Source organism: Parambassis ranga, chromosome 14 (assembly GCF_900634625.1).
Source record: "Parambassis ranga chromosome 14, fParRan2.1, whole genome shotgun sequence".
NCBI lineage: Eukaryota > Metazoa > Chordata > Actinopteri > Ambassidae > Parambassis > Parambassis ranga.
In genome coordinates, this window is record NC_041034.1 from 10,747,836 (window position 1) to 10,763,988 (window position 16,153).

Below are 16,153 nucleotides of genomic sequence, written 5' to 3' on the forward strand. Positions count from 1 at the left end.
AAACAGGAAGTTTCCCTGGACATTATGCAAGTTAACTGCTCAGCTCAGCTCACAATGGGAACAAAGACGTTTTCTGTGTGTCCAAAGCCCTACAGTAATAAACATACAGTAGCAACACACATAACAAGGTATAAAATTTAGAAATACTCACAATACGCTCCTATTTCACACATGAATTATTAGTCCAGCCATTATGTTTTATATGATACGCTGTGAACATATGTGGTGAAGTGATTGAATTTGCTGAAGGCTTCACTGTGCCAGCCAAATCGATGCTTGCTTTTCAGTCACAACTGGTATGTGTGTAACACATCCTCTCTACTGAAGGGATTTACTGCCTGACACTTGGCAATGCATGTCATGAGATACTTATATGCTGTAAACTGGACTGACAGGAATGTTATTCCATCTTGTCTTGTCTTGACAAAGCGGGCAAGATCAGACGATTGATTGACAAGATGGAAAGAAACAGAAGTCTCACGAAAGTATATATAAATGTATATTTTACTGACTTTCATCCCATAACAAACATGCATAACCTGCATGGCAAAAGAATAAGTGGTGAAGAAAGTTTACAAAGAACACACCACTTGCATCTTTTCCCATATGTTTTTATTTTCTATGAAAACCATTGCCTTGTATTCAGTATGTACAGTAAGTTTTGTGTCTAGCCAAAGTCTGTATTTTCAGTGCTTTACTACAGAACACCAACCGTTTAGTATCATTCCAGACTGGATTTGATACTATGTAGGAATATTGCAGCATCAGAAGTACAGCTGGCACCCTGCTGCACAAGTCGAGGTCAGATGATTGTTTTAATGCATCCGCCTATTAGCACAGGAAGAGAGAGCAAGAGAGAGAGCAACACAGTTCTACTCCAACTATTATAACTGAAACCAGGTCAAAACAGGTTGGGGTAGAATCTCAAACCCTCAACAGAGTCATCTCTGCACAAGTGGCCCATCTTCTCAGCCAGCAACAGCCTGCAGATGAAGAAACAACTACTATATTATTACATAGTGATATAGACAGACTGATGCAAGCAGTGTTTTATATACTGTAAATAAATTTACTGAGTTATTAATCTAAATTATGAGATAACATACCGCTCTTTGGACAGAAGTACAGAGAGACCCAAGAGCTTTGCAAACTCCTCTGCTGTCAAGGAACCTTTCTCTGACACCTGCAGAAGAGGAATCATGAGAGCGAGAGAGAGTCATAATGAATAAGTGCTGGAACATGCAGTTGGTTCCAAGAATGCTCAGTGAACACTTACATTGTCCAGTGCTGAGGCTATCATTTCCTCCTCACTGTGAGATTGCAGCTGGACCACCATCACACCACTGTCAAACACACGCAGCCTACACAGAAAAATAAAGGAAAGAGAGTATGTGTGGGAGATACAGAGAGTGGTTTAACACTTACAATGCTGATGAGCGGCTTTATTAGATAGACAGCTAAATCACAGCAGCTACCGTAGTTTTGGGGCCATGAAGAGAGGCAGCCTTGTGTTATTTTTTAAAACCCTGGGAAATGACAGGAAATGACGGCTGCAGAGGTCCGGACACCCGTTCCAACAACAGGAAGCCAGGCAGGAAGAGCCTGGATTCTGTGAAGCAGGCACCAACCCTGCCTCATACTCCTTTAATAAACACACTGACTTGTCTATATTCACGAAGCCTACACACAATATAACAACATAACACTCAAACTCACCTCAATGGAAGCTTTAATGACTCAAACATTTTGCAAGCGTTTAATAAATCTTCTGGAGATAAAAGCTGTGGAAAGTAAAAACCACAAAGACGTTTGTGTTTGAATGTGAATGTGAATAAAATGCATTTGTGTGTGTGTATGTGATCACCTCCATCCCTCTAGCACGGTTGACGAGGCAGTACACCTCTGTGAGAGCCATCATACCGCCACGCTCCTGAGAGAACAGGAAGTGAAACAAAGAGAAAAGATTACAACAGAAAAAAATCTGTAAAATATCATTCAAATGAAATCTGACTCTACACTGAGGTAAAAAACATGGCACACAGAAAATCACACCTACTTCCAATGGGGCCTGTAGCATGTCTCCCAGTTGTTTGGCCAGTTGCATATGGTAGTGTGTACCTGATCCATGTGTTTCCCTGGTAACAGGGTTAGCAATACCCATGCTCAAAAGGTAGGACTTAAATCGTATGGTCTAAAAAACAGAAGATAAAAACCTTAAAATAAAATAAGGCTGCTGAAAAAATAATGGTTGCATCCCATAGTATCACTACACAATATCATTTGTGCATTAGACTGGGATATTTAAAAGGATTTCTTTCCATATCCACTGTCATTCATATTGTGTCTGATTATATGATACTGTGTCTGTGATTACATTCGTTCTTACCTCATCTTCTGTTATGTCTCCCTGCTTGTCTTTGATTTTGTTGGCTATAGATTTGGAGACCTCCACCATTTCTTTGGCCTGTGAGTTGAAAAAAAAATCAATCAGCAAATGATTATAATATAAGTTTGGGTTTCATAGATTGTTTGAATTCACAACAACCAAAAACTATCATGTAATGTCTGCTGTAATGGTGTTAATATAACAAACAAATAGGATGTGAATACATGAATGAAAGCCTTTTACCTTCACCATGAGCTTACTGAGGTCCTCAAATGCCTATAAAAACACAGATTGAATGGGTAATGGTGCTCAAAAAATGTTCACAATTAAATAAACCACAAACAGCTACTGATACAATTAAAATATCATTCCAAAGCACCCCCACCCCATTCTCTGGCTGATGTTAAAACTGAACATTCTCCTGAGCCATAAACATCATTATAAACAATATAAGTAGTTAAATCTGTCATTTGTCTGTACTTAATTTAACACACTCTCAAGACAATCATACAGCATGTGGATGTACAGGATGAACGCATAACTTCACTGTTGCCCTTTGAATGTCACAGCAGCTGTGGTCAGCCGGAATTCAGTTTCTATCAATTCCACTGGTGACAAGTTTTCATCTTGGAAGAAAAACTAATCAAAATTTCATAGAAATGCCTTGAACCACACCACTCTGCATTCCCAGTATGTTCACATTTTGATCTAAATGCTAAATGGATATATTTATTTGGAGCTTTAAGGAGGGCAATGGAGTATTTCAGAGTTTTTTGTTTTGTTTTGCAGTACCTCTGAGATGTTTTTGTCTGTTTCTTTTCTTTTCTCCTCTATCTTCCTCTCAATGCCAACAATCCCCACTGCACGTGTCTTTCCTGCCTGCATGGTTATGAAGAAAAGAAAAACACACATGGCTAGTCAGAGCCTGAAAAAGACAAAGAGAGGCAAAGAGCAAAGAAAGAACCAATAGTACTGAAATGCTGTTTGCACTGAATATTGCATTATAGAGTTATCAAAAAAAAGAATGAACAAAAGTGAAGGCAGAAATCATAAGCAGGCAGACGTTAGGCATGTTTATACAAACGTTAACACTGCCATCATGTGGTACATCATTTTAAGCGACAGACATGAGAATTTAAAAACCCTCCCAATTATAAAGGCATTTTCTACCTGAGGCCCAGTGGGGATGGGTTGTGAAACTGGTGTACTCTCCCACCTTTTCTGTGTCATCTCTTCTGTTAGCCTCCTGTAAAACTGCAAGCACACAGCACCATGTCAATTATTAGTAGCTAAAAAAAAAACAAAAAAAAAACAAAAAACAAAAAAACATCTACCTCAATCTGCCCATGTTCTTTAAAGGACAACTTGATGTAGGAGTACTTGCTGTGCTGATAGGGACCTGGTTCCTTGTTGGGAGGAGCTGGATGCAGGTGGACAACTATCTTTGCACTTCATAAGAAAAATATACCAATAGTAAATATTTTTTACTATATTGTTTTACTTTATTTATCACACTTTTACCTTTAAATGTAACCATTGTTCATTTGTTTTAATATGGGAATAACCCCAAGGTCTTATTTCTTTAAAAAAACACACACAGGATTTTTTTTTTAACATTTACCTCTTTCCTATTCCTGCAGCCTGCTCTTCAAAGAAGATGATTTGTGACAGGGGCATGGCTATGCAGCATTCCTACACATGGCAAAGGAAATACAGTGTTCATTTTAATATATAATCAAGACACAACATGAAAAGAAACTGTCATTCAATTGTCATTGTAGTCAGTATGAAATGCCACTAAATGGTCTCTTACATGATTTTTAGCATCCCTCCATATCAATCGATGAGTGCTCAACAATGTAGCTCCAACATCCAGCTTAGCCTGGAAGAATGACAAAAACGAACTTAATACACATAATTATGTGCTCAACTTTCTATGTCACCTTCCGGCTTGCCATATGACCTTACAGTGCACATTTAACCACTCAAAGCCATACTGATCTATACAGACGTTTTCTGTACAACGAAATACACTTAAATATTTAATCTGTTTAACATTATTTCTCATAAATGTAATCTACCGTGTTCTGGCAGGCCACAAACTTAGCTATCGTTAAACGAAACTATACCTTATCATCACCGTCATAAAGTCTGACACCTCGTTGTTGGATCACTAAAGTTTCGTTTATTTCTAAGAGGCCATTGGACCACGAAAATCGGTCCATTTTTACTATTACAATGGAAATTTATGTTACTCCTTAATTTCACTTGCACTCCGCTGCTGTGATCGATTTAATGTTTACTTCCTGTAGGGTGTTCAGAATTGGCCTGACGCTGCCTGCAGAAAAATCACAGAAATACAATGGAAAATATAAAATCAGCTAAATTATTAAAAAAACTTCTCTATCAGTTATGTACGGTTCAAAGTCCCTGATTTTATCACCCCACAATAAATGTATGTTTGTTGTTTTTGTTTATATACATGTGATAGGGTGTGTTTTCCTCCCCGCTGTCTCAGAGGGGTCCTTACGGTGTTGACGTTACTAGCGCCAGCTGTCAGATGCTAGCAAGAGTAGCAATCGTAGCGCGATATTTTTAGATTTTAATTAATCTTCACATGTTATGCGCTTAATTGTAATGTCACTCACAAGGACATTAAACAAAAGTTGACTCAACAGATATGCAAATATCTGTATTTTCATTGTGTTCTCTACTGGGCAGCTGTAGCTAGCTAGCTTGTTGTTAGCTGCGGATAAAGCTGGTGCAGACGGGTTTTGCTCTACAGACAGCGTCTTGTTTGGAAGTCATTGTTCACGGGCGGAAAAGTTCTATCGTATTTAAGGATTGTACAAATCATGCAGTTTGTAAATAATTCATTGCGAATATTTAGTGTTTTTACCCATGCATATGCATAATTATGAATTTAAAACAGTAATTTTGGATCTGTGAAATTATTTATACTTAAAGTAATCCGGATGAATTATATCGTAATCAACTTGATCTGCTGTATAATAAAGAGTGTATTTACCATTCGCGTGGTATAGTAGCTGTTCATTCTCAAAGAATCCAACGTTTGTTTAAGTCAACAAACATGGACAAGAAATCATTTGACATCGTCTTGGATGAGATACGAAAGGTATGCAGAGTCCAATCCTAAACATTTCTTAATTATACTACATTGGAAATTATGCTGACGCTTGAATTCTTGTTTTTAGTGTGTCCTGACCGATCAGCGGATCAGAGCCATAGAGCAGGTGCATGGATATTTCTCCAGTGAGCAGGTAACTGCCCTAACTATTCAATACTTCATAGACAGGATTTCCACAAACACGTGGTTTATATATTATGAGTCATATATACTACATTGACCCACTAAAATACCTACTTGTTGAGTTCTCTGTAGCCATTGCTATCTATTGGGAGAATTTCTGTAAAAAATAATTAGGCTAAAAAGTGTATTTGTTATGATGTTTTAGCTTGCATTACAATTGATGTGTTAACAATGTCCTAAACATTTGCAGGTGATAGAAATACTGAAGTACTTCTCATGGGCAGAACCGCAGGTCAAAGCAGTTAAAGCTCTGCAACATGTAAGTCACAGCCTTTGTTTTGTGAAACCATGTTTTGTTAAATATTTTGTGTTTTGACACTTGTCCCTTTCATTTGCATTTAGAAAATGGTTGCAATCCCTACAACTAAAGTTGCAAACATCCTGAATTGCTTCACCTTTTCAAAGGACAGACTGATTGTGCTTGAACTGATAGCATTGTAAGTAAATTTGAAAATATATTTTTGTGGCCCCAAGTTGAAATTTTGCATTACAATGGCACCTTGTGTAGTACAGTAAGTTGTGAAAATGTTTACGAATGGGTTACCCGTTGAATGTCTGTTCCTTCCCATACAGGAATATTTCCGATGCACAAAATTATCGTCCTGTGGAGGACATGTTTCGCATACACTTGTCTGAGAAGAAGCGTGCTCGTCGGATATTGGAGCAGGTATGTTGACCTTCATTGCAGTGTTTGTGTTCGGTGTTGTTGTCTCAAAGGACAAGAGAAATGAGATTAACAGGATGATGATTTGCAGTTAAAAAGGAACAAGTGTATACTAAAGTTAACACAACAGAATGCATGTGTCGGTACATGTTTTGTTCACACAAGCACAATGCTTATAGTAATAATCTTTTTTTTAATCATTAGGTGTGTAAGGTTGGCTGCAAGGCTCCCGTAGCCATGATATCCTCCTGTGGAATGATACCTGGAAATCCGTACCCTAAAGGCAGGCCTAGCTTGGTCACTGGCACATTCCCTGTAAGTACAAAACCTCTATGCTATGTTTCGGACATATAAGTCCTGAGCTAACCACTACCAACTAACAAACTGAATGAAGGTAAATATTTGAATATGTATATCTTTATTATGTAGGTCCATATAGTTTTTAATGTTCTACTGTCATTTTAGGGAATAATATTTTCTGGATACTTTTATTTGCTGAAAATAAGAGCATTTAAAAATGATGTGTTTTAAATGTGTCTTTTTTTTGGTCGCAGGGAAACCCTCCAGTAAAAAAGGAAGGTGAGAAGAAAGAGGACACTTCTAACAGTATGGAGGGAAAAGGAATTGCCTCCCGAATTATAGGACCGTTTAAACCTGTAAGTCCTCGTATGACTCATAAGCTTCAATGATGTGACCCTAACCCTAATGTCCCAGAAAAACTCATGACTGAGTGATAAGGCCTCACATGACTAATTACATAGTACCCATCGAACTTACATCTGATAAACCTACCTAAGTCAAGCCATGTTATGTAAAACGATGATAGTTAAGCATACACATGCCATTTGTTACGTTGAGAAAGTTTAAACCCAAATGTTGTAATCTATGTTGCCCTTGGCACATTTAGGCTTCATATTAGTGAATTGTCTTATATTTCTTGTTTTTTCTTTGTTTAGTTTCCTTCATCCTACAATCCTCATCGACCGGTTCCTTACCCTATACCACCATGCCGACCCCATGCCACCATCGCACCAAGTAAGAAAAAAAACATGCACCTCTCTTTGAATTTGCCTACTCTGTGATAAAGAAACAGACAAATGAGCACTTGATAACACATAGTTAGGTACGTTTTATTCCTGCCATCTGGGGCTGGTTGAGTTACAGATAGTTGTGGGATGTACTGTGTTCCATTCTTGTGTGTGGTGGACATTCTTAATATTTGCAACTGCTACTCAGGTGCATACAACAACGCAGGCCTTGTTTCTCTGGGTGGGGTTATAACAGCCAGCGTGCCCCCTCCCCCCTACAGCTCTACCCACAAAGTAGCAGGTATGATTTGATAGAAGAATGTGTGTGATGGCAAATAGAAACTCTTTGGAGCCTGCTGCTTAACTTGCTGGCATGCTGCTTACCTGTGCTTCTTCAGTTTAATGCCGTTCTTGGGTGAAGACTGTGCTTTTTACCTGGACAGTACACCGAGTGACCAGAAAAATAATGAATTTAGAGTAGTTAAGGAGGTTAGAGTACATTTCAGTATACCGCAATGCTGTTACAAATTACAACCTCAAAATGTAATTGAGTCAGTGTATATCTTGTATAGTGCTTCTTCCAGTTGTTTGTTTTCTGGTCAGTCTGTGCTGAAGTATATTTTGTGAGGATGAGTTTTGGGTTGCCTGGACAGGAATAGCATCAAACTAATGTGAATAATCTACATTTGCCTTTCTGGAATCATGTTTTGTGCTTTAACTTACATCGCTTGGGATAACATATTTTTTTGAACACTGTGCCACAGTGCAGTTTTCACAATTGAAATACATCTTTTAAGGCCTTTGGGGAGATTTCTGGTCAGAAGCATGATGATGAGTCCAGTTTTGTCAAATTGACAAATTATCAAAGCTTTGTGTCCAGACAACGGATTGAATTAAGGTCACTAACCAATTAGGTTATTTTAATATTTCCCCAAAGGTAAGAAGAAGACATATTTTAATCTTGAAAATTGTTTTGACGCTCCATGTAATAAGTTGCATGTAAGGATTTTTTTCTTCTTGCGCTGTTTCTGTTCTCTTTTTATGTGTGTGTTTTTTTTTACATAAATGTATTGGCTCTGGTACACTCGTTTTCTAGTTTTAACCACTTCTGCCTATCCTAGAACTGTTTTTAAGACTGAAGCGAAATTAGTCATTAATGAACCTTTTTAGTGCTATTGAATTTTATTTTGGTACATTCTAACACCTTGTGAGATCTTTTTTAATTAATTCTGATTTCCTTTGCTTCTAGGTTACACTAAACCTGGCAATCCACAAAACACCACACCTGGAGTCAACAGCAAGCCCCTCCTCATTCCTCATGGATCCACGCCTTCTACCCCTGTCCCACCCCAAGCTTCTCCTGCTCAGCCACAACCTACAACCCCTATCACACCAGTATTTCCTGGCATGGTACCCTCTCATAATCTCAACGCCCCCTCTCCCTCACCTGCTCCATCTCCATCTGTGATCAAAGCAGCCCCCCAGACCCCTGGTGGTCGTGCTACTCCTACACCTTCTTCTGTTATTAAAGCCCACACTCCCTCAGGCACCCCTTGTGGAACTCCTGTTCCTGGGGGCTTCTCCTCCTCCCCATTCCATGCCGTTTCTCGACCAAGTACCCCTGCTACTTCCCGCAGCGGTCCAGACTCCCTGTCTCAAGCAAACTCCATGGGCTCAACTCACCAGAAGGTTTATTCACAGTCCACAGACCACCATGCAGGACCCAACTTCCCTGGCATACACCTACAACCAGGTAACCCCTCAGGATCAGTGATTCGCAGTTACACACCCTCTGGACCATCATCTCTCACTCCTGGATCTTCCACTCCAGTAATTCCGAGCTGTTCCACTTCAGGCCCCAGCCCCAAACCCTCTCCTGCCCATCCTGCACAGGCGCAATCTGTCATGGCTGGAGCTCTGAATAGACACAGTGGGGGTAGTAACAGTGGCAGTAACAGCCCTGTGCCTTCTGCTTTCAAAGGCACCTCTCGCTCTGGCACACCCTCTCTTAGCTCATTAGTGGCACCAGGTTCTGCTCAGACAGCCCTGGCCCGTTCCTTGGGTCTATCGCACCCTTCGGGTTCTCCTCAAGTTTCTCTACCCAGTCCTGTTGCTATCGCTGGTCTCCAAGCACTGTCTTCCAGCCCAGCACCCTCTCATTATCCAGGTCTGCCCCATTTTCCGTCTCTTACTTCCTCGCTTCCTTCTTCCACCAACCCTTCGCCTATCCCCACAATGCCTCCCACTACCAACATTTCTACCCACCCACCAACCTCCATCTACCCAGGCTTGGCTCCCAGTGCTGCACCAAATGCAGCCTCGCCTTTTGGTCTAGGCCTCACCTCTGCCCCCTCTATATTCCCAGGCCTTCCACCTGGGCCTAGTCCCACTACTTTCCCCGGACTGGGTGTGTCAGGGGGGCATGGTTCTGGGAGCCCTGTGTTGTCGTCATTCATGGGACTGCCAGGGGCCACTCCATCTTCAGTAGCGTCAGTGGCACCTCTGCAGGCGGCCGCAGCAGCAGTTGGGGTTCCATCATCATCACCAGTTTTACCAGGTTTTGCATCTGCCTTCAGCTCCAATTTCCAGCCTGGGTATGTGAATTTTTACTGGGCAGGATACAGAAACCTTGGTACACAGAATTTTACATAATAAGGTCAGAGACAGCTGAGTTTGAATACTATTGGCTATTACAGTAGGGCTGTCACAATTTATTCCTGTTTAATAATGCAGATTAGATATAGTTGAGTTTGCAGTAGAAAAATTGTCATGTAACAGAATTCCACTTGGGTCATAAAATGACAAAAAATAACATCATAAAAGTTTCCATTCTGGATTTGATAAGTCCGCCTAGATGTCAGCTTTAGACTTTGATTTGTGGCTCAGAGAGTTCTTTGCCCTCACTAGCAGAGATGTATATCACCTTGGAGCAGTGTTGCAAGCATAGGCCCCACCTTTTGTTGTCATATCACGTACTCCGGTTGTGTGCTTCATTTTCATGTTTATACACAGTAAATAACAAAATTGTATAGTTAATCTCTTATAAGGAACATAATATACACATACACACATAATATGAATAACATACCAGCTATTTTTGCTTTGGCAATTATATGGTATGTTCTCTATGCTGACATTATAAAGTTACAAGTAACACCAGGAAATGAGCATATTTGTCTACTGATATGTGAGAGCAATAACATCCTTTTTCATCCGTTTCTTGGGGTTACCTGGGAACTGCAGGTTTTGTACACGTTGAACTAAACTAAAGCTAACAAGATACTGATTGTGGTAAAACATCATATGGATGTACGGTAGATGTGACATCGTTGTCATATATATATCCTAAACTGTTGAACTTTTTCAATTCTCTAAAAAAGCATCAGAAAATACATTCCGTGTTCTCTGGTTTGACTGTACTTATGGTGCATGTTCTAGGTTGAATAGTGGACTTCAGCCTCCAGGAGGTAGCGGGTTCCCTGGATTGCTCTCCTTCCCTGGCGTACCAGGCTTCTCCCCTTCTGCCTCCCCTGCAGCCCTTGGTGGTCTCCACAACCCATCCATGCAGTCTGCTCTACTGCAGGTACACTAGTTGCAAACTTAACTTTAGCCAAATAAAGATATATTAGAGGTAGCCTCGCCCTCGCTACTACAAACCACTGCTTTAACTTCTTTTCTCTCTCCAGGGTCATCCCACATCTGCTTTGGAGAGTTTTCCTCCTCAACCTAACAGTTTCACCAACTATCCTCCAGGCCCAGGAAACCCGTTTCCCCTCCAACCAGGCCTACACCCCCAGCTGGGTTGGCAGTGAATCCCTTTCTTGCTTTAAAATGTTGAGTAGACTTACATGCTCCACCTCCTGAGCTCCACCTTGTCCTCTATCCCTCAGCAGGCTTTATTTTTGGCCTTGAACCCTGAAGAGCACAGGACCACAGGTCAGAGTTTTCCATTACTGTGTCCAACAAGAAACACTACTCTAGAAACCGTTTGTGGGAAAGAAGACATATTAGTAATATTATTCATAGCGAACATGTGTAAATATCCACTGATAGGTTCTACAAGTAGTCTGTGACTGGTTTTAATGTTAGCCCAACTTGCCTGTTTTTAATCAAGCTTATTGACCATTTATTAATGAATTATAAAAAAATGTGAAAAACCTACATGACATCATGTAATGAATTGACAGTATTCTGATGTAGTATTTCATGTCCAATCTTAGAGACAAAGGACATGCTCATGAATTGGGGTATTGTGAAATTAACTTTTTTCACTGACTTACAGTGTATTATGTGGAGTCAAATTTTGAAGTGGGCATGTTTTTAATGGGTTTGTCAGCGATGAGAGTGGCATACACAAAAACTTGCATTTGGCAGCTCTGCTCATATTTGTTATTATTTTTGTGAATTAATTTGTTGCTGTCAGAAGTTTACTGTGATTTACATTTCATATGTTTACAACATTCTTTTGACAGCTATGATGATGATATGTCACGCATGATATATGTGACTTAATTTGCTGTACACCTCTTCTACAGAGATTCACTCAGAGACAGTTACATTATTGTTTGAGATTATTGAACATTTCCTTTGTTATGCTTTTCTTCTTTCCCTTTTTGTATTTGTATTTGCACCTGTTTTTATGATCATTTTGCCAGTGAACTGCTGGTTGGTGTAGGTCTTATTTGTATCTGTAGTCTGTGTGATGCCATGGCCGTCTGAAGTCATTAATAAAAAAAAAAAAAAAAAAAAAAACAGGAGCTAGACAAAGTAAAGAAATCCAACTTTATTTCACAAACATAAAGACAACTAGATATGCACATTCCATAGTTAAGATCACTTGCCGGTTGCTTTTCAGGAGATACAAACATTAGGATGATCAAAACAGGCTGAAGCACAAAAGTGATGTGGTTATTGTTGTCAGCTTTCAAGAGAAAAAAAACAATGCCATCATATACATAAAAAATAGTTGCTTGACCTTAACTAATACATGCAGGTTATAGATATTTCTAATTAGTGCTTCCTTATCAGCATTCATAGACAGTGTATTGAGCAATAGCTCAATACACTGTCATGTGTTGGTTAGTCACAAGAAAAGGGTAAATCCAAATTGATAATGACACATGTGCTTCAATGATTTTTGAAAGGATTTGTGGGATGAATTATACCTTTAACAAAATCTTAAGAAGTGTGTAAACTTTTTGTTAGGACTCTGTGTGGTGTATAACAGGAAGTGAATTTTTTTGCTGAATAATTGATAAATAAAATGTTATAAGACATTTTCTACACAGATCAAATAGATACAGGCACAGCGTTCACATTTCAGACATGAAATACGGAAGTGTTTCTTTTTGTTATAGGAAGTGACAGAAATTTTGAAGCTGGGCTCAGTAAGACTCTCACTGAAAGTCTGTTATGGGGAAATACATCCTGTTAGACATAATATATCTACATTATTTTGACAGCTACGCAGGATGTTTTCCTTTAATCGTACATAAAATGTGCATTTTACAGAATCCAGGATTTACAACATCTGATTATCCCTTGACCTCGTAGTGTTTGGACAATTACACTCTGTCTATGATTGACTCAGACACCGAGCCACACCTCTACATGGTAATATTTTACTGCAGCATTGCTGCTTTAAAAGGCTGGGTCTATCCTTCCTGGTTAGATTCACTTCAACAGTTTCACTTCCAGTCCCAACCAGCATATGGAAATGGAAAGCCAGATGGAAAGCCAGAAGAGAAGAGGAATGAGCAAAGAAGACTTAATATGTAAGTTTAAAAAGTTGCCTTGTAATTCAACATAACTTGTTTTGAAGAGTAGTATATTACAGTCAAAGGCTTGGGTTAAAGTTCAATTAAACTAATGTTTTGTTTACTTTTCCTTGAACTAACAACTCAGTGTTTAAACATTGTCGGCTGTGTCAGCAGGAGTGTATTATGTATTATGTGGATAGGAACTCACCTGTGCAGGTGGAAAACAGGTCCTATAGGGCACGAGTATATAACTCCATCGTCATAGAGACAGCAGTCACATGTGTTCTAGATAAAGACTCCCCAAAGCATGTGACTGTGAGTGTTTGTGTGTGTCCATAGTAAGGCTCCATGAAGCAAAGAGAGAAAGGGAGAGCTGTCAGGTGATGCGTATTACCTCGTGTGTATGTAAATGTTTTTTAATATGGTTTTTGATAAGTGTTTGTCATATCAGGTTCATTTTCCTGTACTTTACTATTACTATTGTGTTGGACAAGACGATATGACATAGACACTGGTATATGTGTAACATATACAAAACGTACAAATACAATGGGAGTTTGGCAAATGTAAATGTTTTGCTTTTTGTTATTTGGTTAACAAAGAAACATACATAAATATGATAGCTATACAGTTTAAATGTGTTAAACTTTCTTTTTAATTACACTTGAAGTGTTTTTGTAACATTGTCTAACAAATAACAGTCCTTACACACATTAGCTCAGCAATGAGAACCTGGGGTTAAATCATTTTCTGTGGTTTGGGCTAGAAAGAATGAATACTTGTCATCAGAAACTTGTAAAAGATGATCAAATTGAGGCCTCACTTTAAAATGTAATCACAGCTGCTACTCACTTATCAACCATGAAAGCACATGCTCTTGTTTAGAGGCTTTCTTGCAGTCAGTGGAGCTGGCAGCTCATACCCAGTATGCCAAGTGGACAGATATCTGAAACCTCATACAACAAAGGATTCCAGATATACTGCAGCTAAAGTAAACCTTTAACTGTTTGATCTGTGTATGGCCTATTTAAACTGTTAGTGCTGTATATCACATGTAAGCTGCTCATCATGGTCAGGTTTATGGCAGATGTTTACAATTGAATCCTTGTTCATAGCTTTCATAGTATGTCAAACACACTCTGTTGTCTCTGCTTCTCTCCATGCAGCTGAACGAACCGGCTCTTTGGGATGCGTTGGTTGGTTTATTGTCATTCTCTCAGGCCTCTTTGCGTTTTGCTTCTTCCCCATCACGATCTGGTTTTGTCTAAAGGTGAGTGAGGTGCAGTAAATGCACAGAGAGCCAAGGTGCAAAAACCATCATTTCATTTTCTTGACAATGAATTGAACTTGTGTTATTTGGTTTGTGTTTTTGCAGATTGTTCAGGAGTATGAGCGCGCCGTCATCTTCAGACTTGGCCGCATCACAGACAGGAAAGCTAAAGGACCAGGTAGAAACAAAAACAATTTGTAGACCAGTTGTTAAGAAATCAGATTTGTGTTTAACATTTTTTTTTATTTGTTTTTGGTGTCTGTAGGAATTTTCTTTGTTTTACCATGCACTGACTCTTTTGTGAAAGTGGACTTGCGAACAGTTTCATTTGACATCCCACCACAGGAGGTACAGAAAACAACACTTTCTGACACAAATACCTGTTCACAGCATTAAAAATGACCAGATAAAACTCTGTGGATATTGTGTCTCTACTCTAGATCCTGACAAAGGATTCAGTCACAGTTTGTGTGGACGGTGTGGTTTACTTCCGAGTCAGTGACCCCATTGCATCTGTGGCCAACGTGTCCAATGCAGACTTTGCCACCCGTCTGCTGGCACAAACCACCCTCAGAAATGTCCTGGGAACTAAGAACCTGGCTGAGGTCCTGTCTGACCGCGAGGGCATCGCTCACAGCATGCAGGTGCAGAATCTAGAAGCCATGAAGAGCCCCTATAATTTGATAAAGCTACATTTGTGAGTTCTACCTCCTTCTGTCTTTTTCAGACTAGCCTGGATGAAGCCACAGACAACTGGGGCATCAAGGTGGAGCGTGTGGAAATCAAAGACGTGAAGCTGCCACAACAGCTGCAAAGAGCCATGGCTGCTGAAGCAGAGGCTGCACGAGAGGCCAGGGCAAAGGTAACACACAACACACAGACATGTTTTTGTTATATTTATTTATGATGCTGACCTCACTCTTCCATCCTGTGTAGGTGATTGCAGCAGAGGGTGAGATGAATGCATCTCGTGCCCTGAAGGAGGCGTCCCTCGTCATCGCAGAGTCTCCATCTGCCCTGCAGCTCCGCTACCTGCAGACCCTCAACACCATCGCAGCAGAGAAGAACTCCACCATCATCTTCCCCCTGCCCATGGATGTCATGTCTCACTTCATGAGGAAGTGAGGTTTGGGTCTGCAGCATTAGATGAGATGAAAACTCCTGTATTTCTATGTGTTCTCTTAAAGACTCTCAGGATGTGAAATAATGTCACATGTTTTTTTTTTTCTCAGGAGTTATGTTTATGGTGCCATGCTGTGTTAAAATAAATTTAGTCTTTTGTTCACTATTGAGCAGTCAAACGCTTCAGTTTCCTCTTGAGCTTTAAATATTCATTATATATTTCACTGACTGGTGTTTGTGATTTTCATCTTAAACGGGCACACTTTTATATAACTAATACAACTTTAATTGAGTATTTTAATGATTTTCCTATTTGCACCAAATGCTTTACTACCTCTGCCCAGCAGAGGGCGCAAACATGTTATAAGAGAAAAAAAATGTCTGCGTGAGCATGAGGATGCTCTGCCAGGTGTCGGCTGCAGCATCAGCACCGCTCCTCCTCCATCTCCCTCCTCCTCCATCTCCCTCCTCCTCCACCTCCTCCTCTCCGCAGTACCTCTCTCTCTCTTTCTCTCTCTCTCTCTCTCTTGCTCTCTGTACATCGTTTTCTGCCGAGCAGAGACAGGGTGAGGAGGGAGTGGAAAGATGCGCAT

At 40.0% G+C, this 16,153-nt stretch overlaps 3 protein-coding genes across 4 annotated transcripts; 2 read left to right on the forward strand and 1 right to left on the reverse strand.

The window, feature by feature from the left end:
- Nucleotides 1-595: 595 nt before the first annotated feature.
- On the reverse strand, nucleotides 596-4,704 carry vps36 (vacuolar protein sorting 36 homolog). Its single transcript, XM_028421423.1, has 14 exons — nucleotides 4,516-4,704; nucleotides 4,200-4,268; nucleotides 4,008-4,078; nucleotides 3,721-3,835; nucleotides 3,557-3,640; nucleotides 3,179-3,265; nucleotides 2,630-2,662; nucleotides 2,387-2,464; nucleotides 2,057-2,191; nucleotides 1,865-1,930; nucleotides 1,717-1,781; nucleotides 1,277-1,361; nucleotides 1,107-1,183; nucleotides 596-983 (listed from the first exon to the last, which is right to left on the reverse strand). The coding sequence occupies exons 1-14, from the start codon at nucleotides 4,609-4,611 to the stop codon at nucleotides 902-904; spliced, it is 1,143 nt and encodes a 380-aa protein (XP_028277224.1). The 5' UTR covers nucleotides 4,612-4,704; the 3' UTR covers nucleotides 596-901.
- A 216-nt stretch (nucleotides 4,705-4,920) lies between these two features.
- proser1 (proline and serine rich 1) lies at nucleotides 4,921-12,162 on the forward strand. 2 transcript variants are annotated; one of them, XM_028422148.1, is made up of 12 exons: nucleotides 4,921-5,522; nucleotides 5,602-5,667; nucleotides 5,908-5,976; nucleotides 6,060-6,154; nucleotides 6,291-6,384; nucleotides 6,586-6,696; nucleotides 6,936-7,037; nucleotides 7,338-7,416; nucleotides 7,618-7,710; nucleotides 8,659-10,003; nucleotides 10,848-10,992; nucleotides 11,096-12,162. In XM_028422148.1, exons 1-12 carry the CDS (start codon nucleotides 5,478-5,480, stop codon nucleotides 11,219-11,221), a joined length of 2,370 nt encoding a protein of 789 aa, XP_028277949.1. In that variant the 5' UTR covers nucleotides 4,921-5,477; the 3' UTR covers nucleotides 11,222-12,162. The 2 variants fall into 2 exon arrangements, with proteins under 2 accessions (XP_028277949.1, XP_028277950.1); XM_028422149.1 differs by lacking the exon at nucleotides 7,618-7,710.
- An 884-nt stretch (nucleotides 12,163-13,046) lies between these two features.
- On the forward strand, nucleotides 13,047-15,682 carry stoml3b (stomatin (EPB72)-like 3b). Its single transcript, XM_028421485.1, has 7 exons — nucleotides 13,047-13,183; nucleotides 14,335-14,438; nucleotides 14,544-14,616; nucleotides 14,704-14,786; nucleotides 14,879-15,082; nucleotides 15,166-15,300; nucleotides 15,375-15,682. The coding sequence occupies exons 1-7, from the start codon at nucleotides 13,120-13,122 to the stop codon at nucleotides 15,561-15,563; spliced, it is 852 nt and encodes a 283-aa protein (XP_028277286.1). The 5' UTR covers nucleotides 13,047-13,119; the 3' UTR covers nucleotides 15,564-15,682.
- The last annotated feature ends 471 nt before the right edge of the window (nucleotides 15,683-16,153 follow it).

What these genes read in the sequence shown, in the direction of transcription:
- vps36 (XM_028421423.1), bottom strand. Translation starts at nt 4,611, where the DNA reads ATGGACCGATTTTCGTGGTCCAATGGCCTCTTAGAAATAAACGAAACT. An exon ending in ACCGTGCTAGAGGGATGGAG is followed by an intron (nt 1,782 to 1,864) that starts GTGATCACATAC and finishes TACTTTCCACAG; the next exon opens with CTTTTATCTCCAGAAGATTT. An exon ending in TCATTAAAGCTTCCATTGAG is followed by an intron (nt 1,362 to 1,716) that starts GTGAGTTTGAGT and finishes TTTTCTGTGTAG; the next exon opens with GCTGCGTGTGTTTGACAGTG.
- stoml3b (XM_028421485.1), top strand. Translation starts at nt 13,120, where the DNA reads ATGGAAATGGAAAGCCAGATGGAAAGCCAGAAGAGAAGAGGAATGAGC. An exon ending in TTGACATCCCACCACAGGAG is followed by an intron (nt 14,787 to 14,878) that starts GTACAGAAAACA and finishes TCTCTACTCTAG; the next exon opens with ATCCTGACAAAGGATTCAGT. An exon ending in GCATCGCTCACAGCATGCAG is followed by an intron (nt 15,083 to 15,165) that starts GTGCAGAATCTA and finishes TGTCTTTTTCAG; the next exon opens with ACTAGCCTGGATGAAGCCAC.
- proser1 (XM_028422148.1), top strand. Translation starts at nt 5,478, where the DNA reads ATGGACAAGAAATCATTTGACATCGTCTTGGATGAGATACGAAAG. An exon ending in CAGTTAAAGCTCTGCAACAT is followed by an intron (nt 5,977 to 6,059) that starts GTAAGTCACAGC and finishes ATTTGCATTTAG; the next exon opens with AAAATGGTTGCAATCCCTAC. An exon ending in CCATGCCACCATCGCACCAA is followed by an intron (nt 7,417 to 7,617) that starts GTAAGAAAAAAA and finishes ACTGCTACTCAG; the next exon opens with GTGCATACAACAACGCAGGC.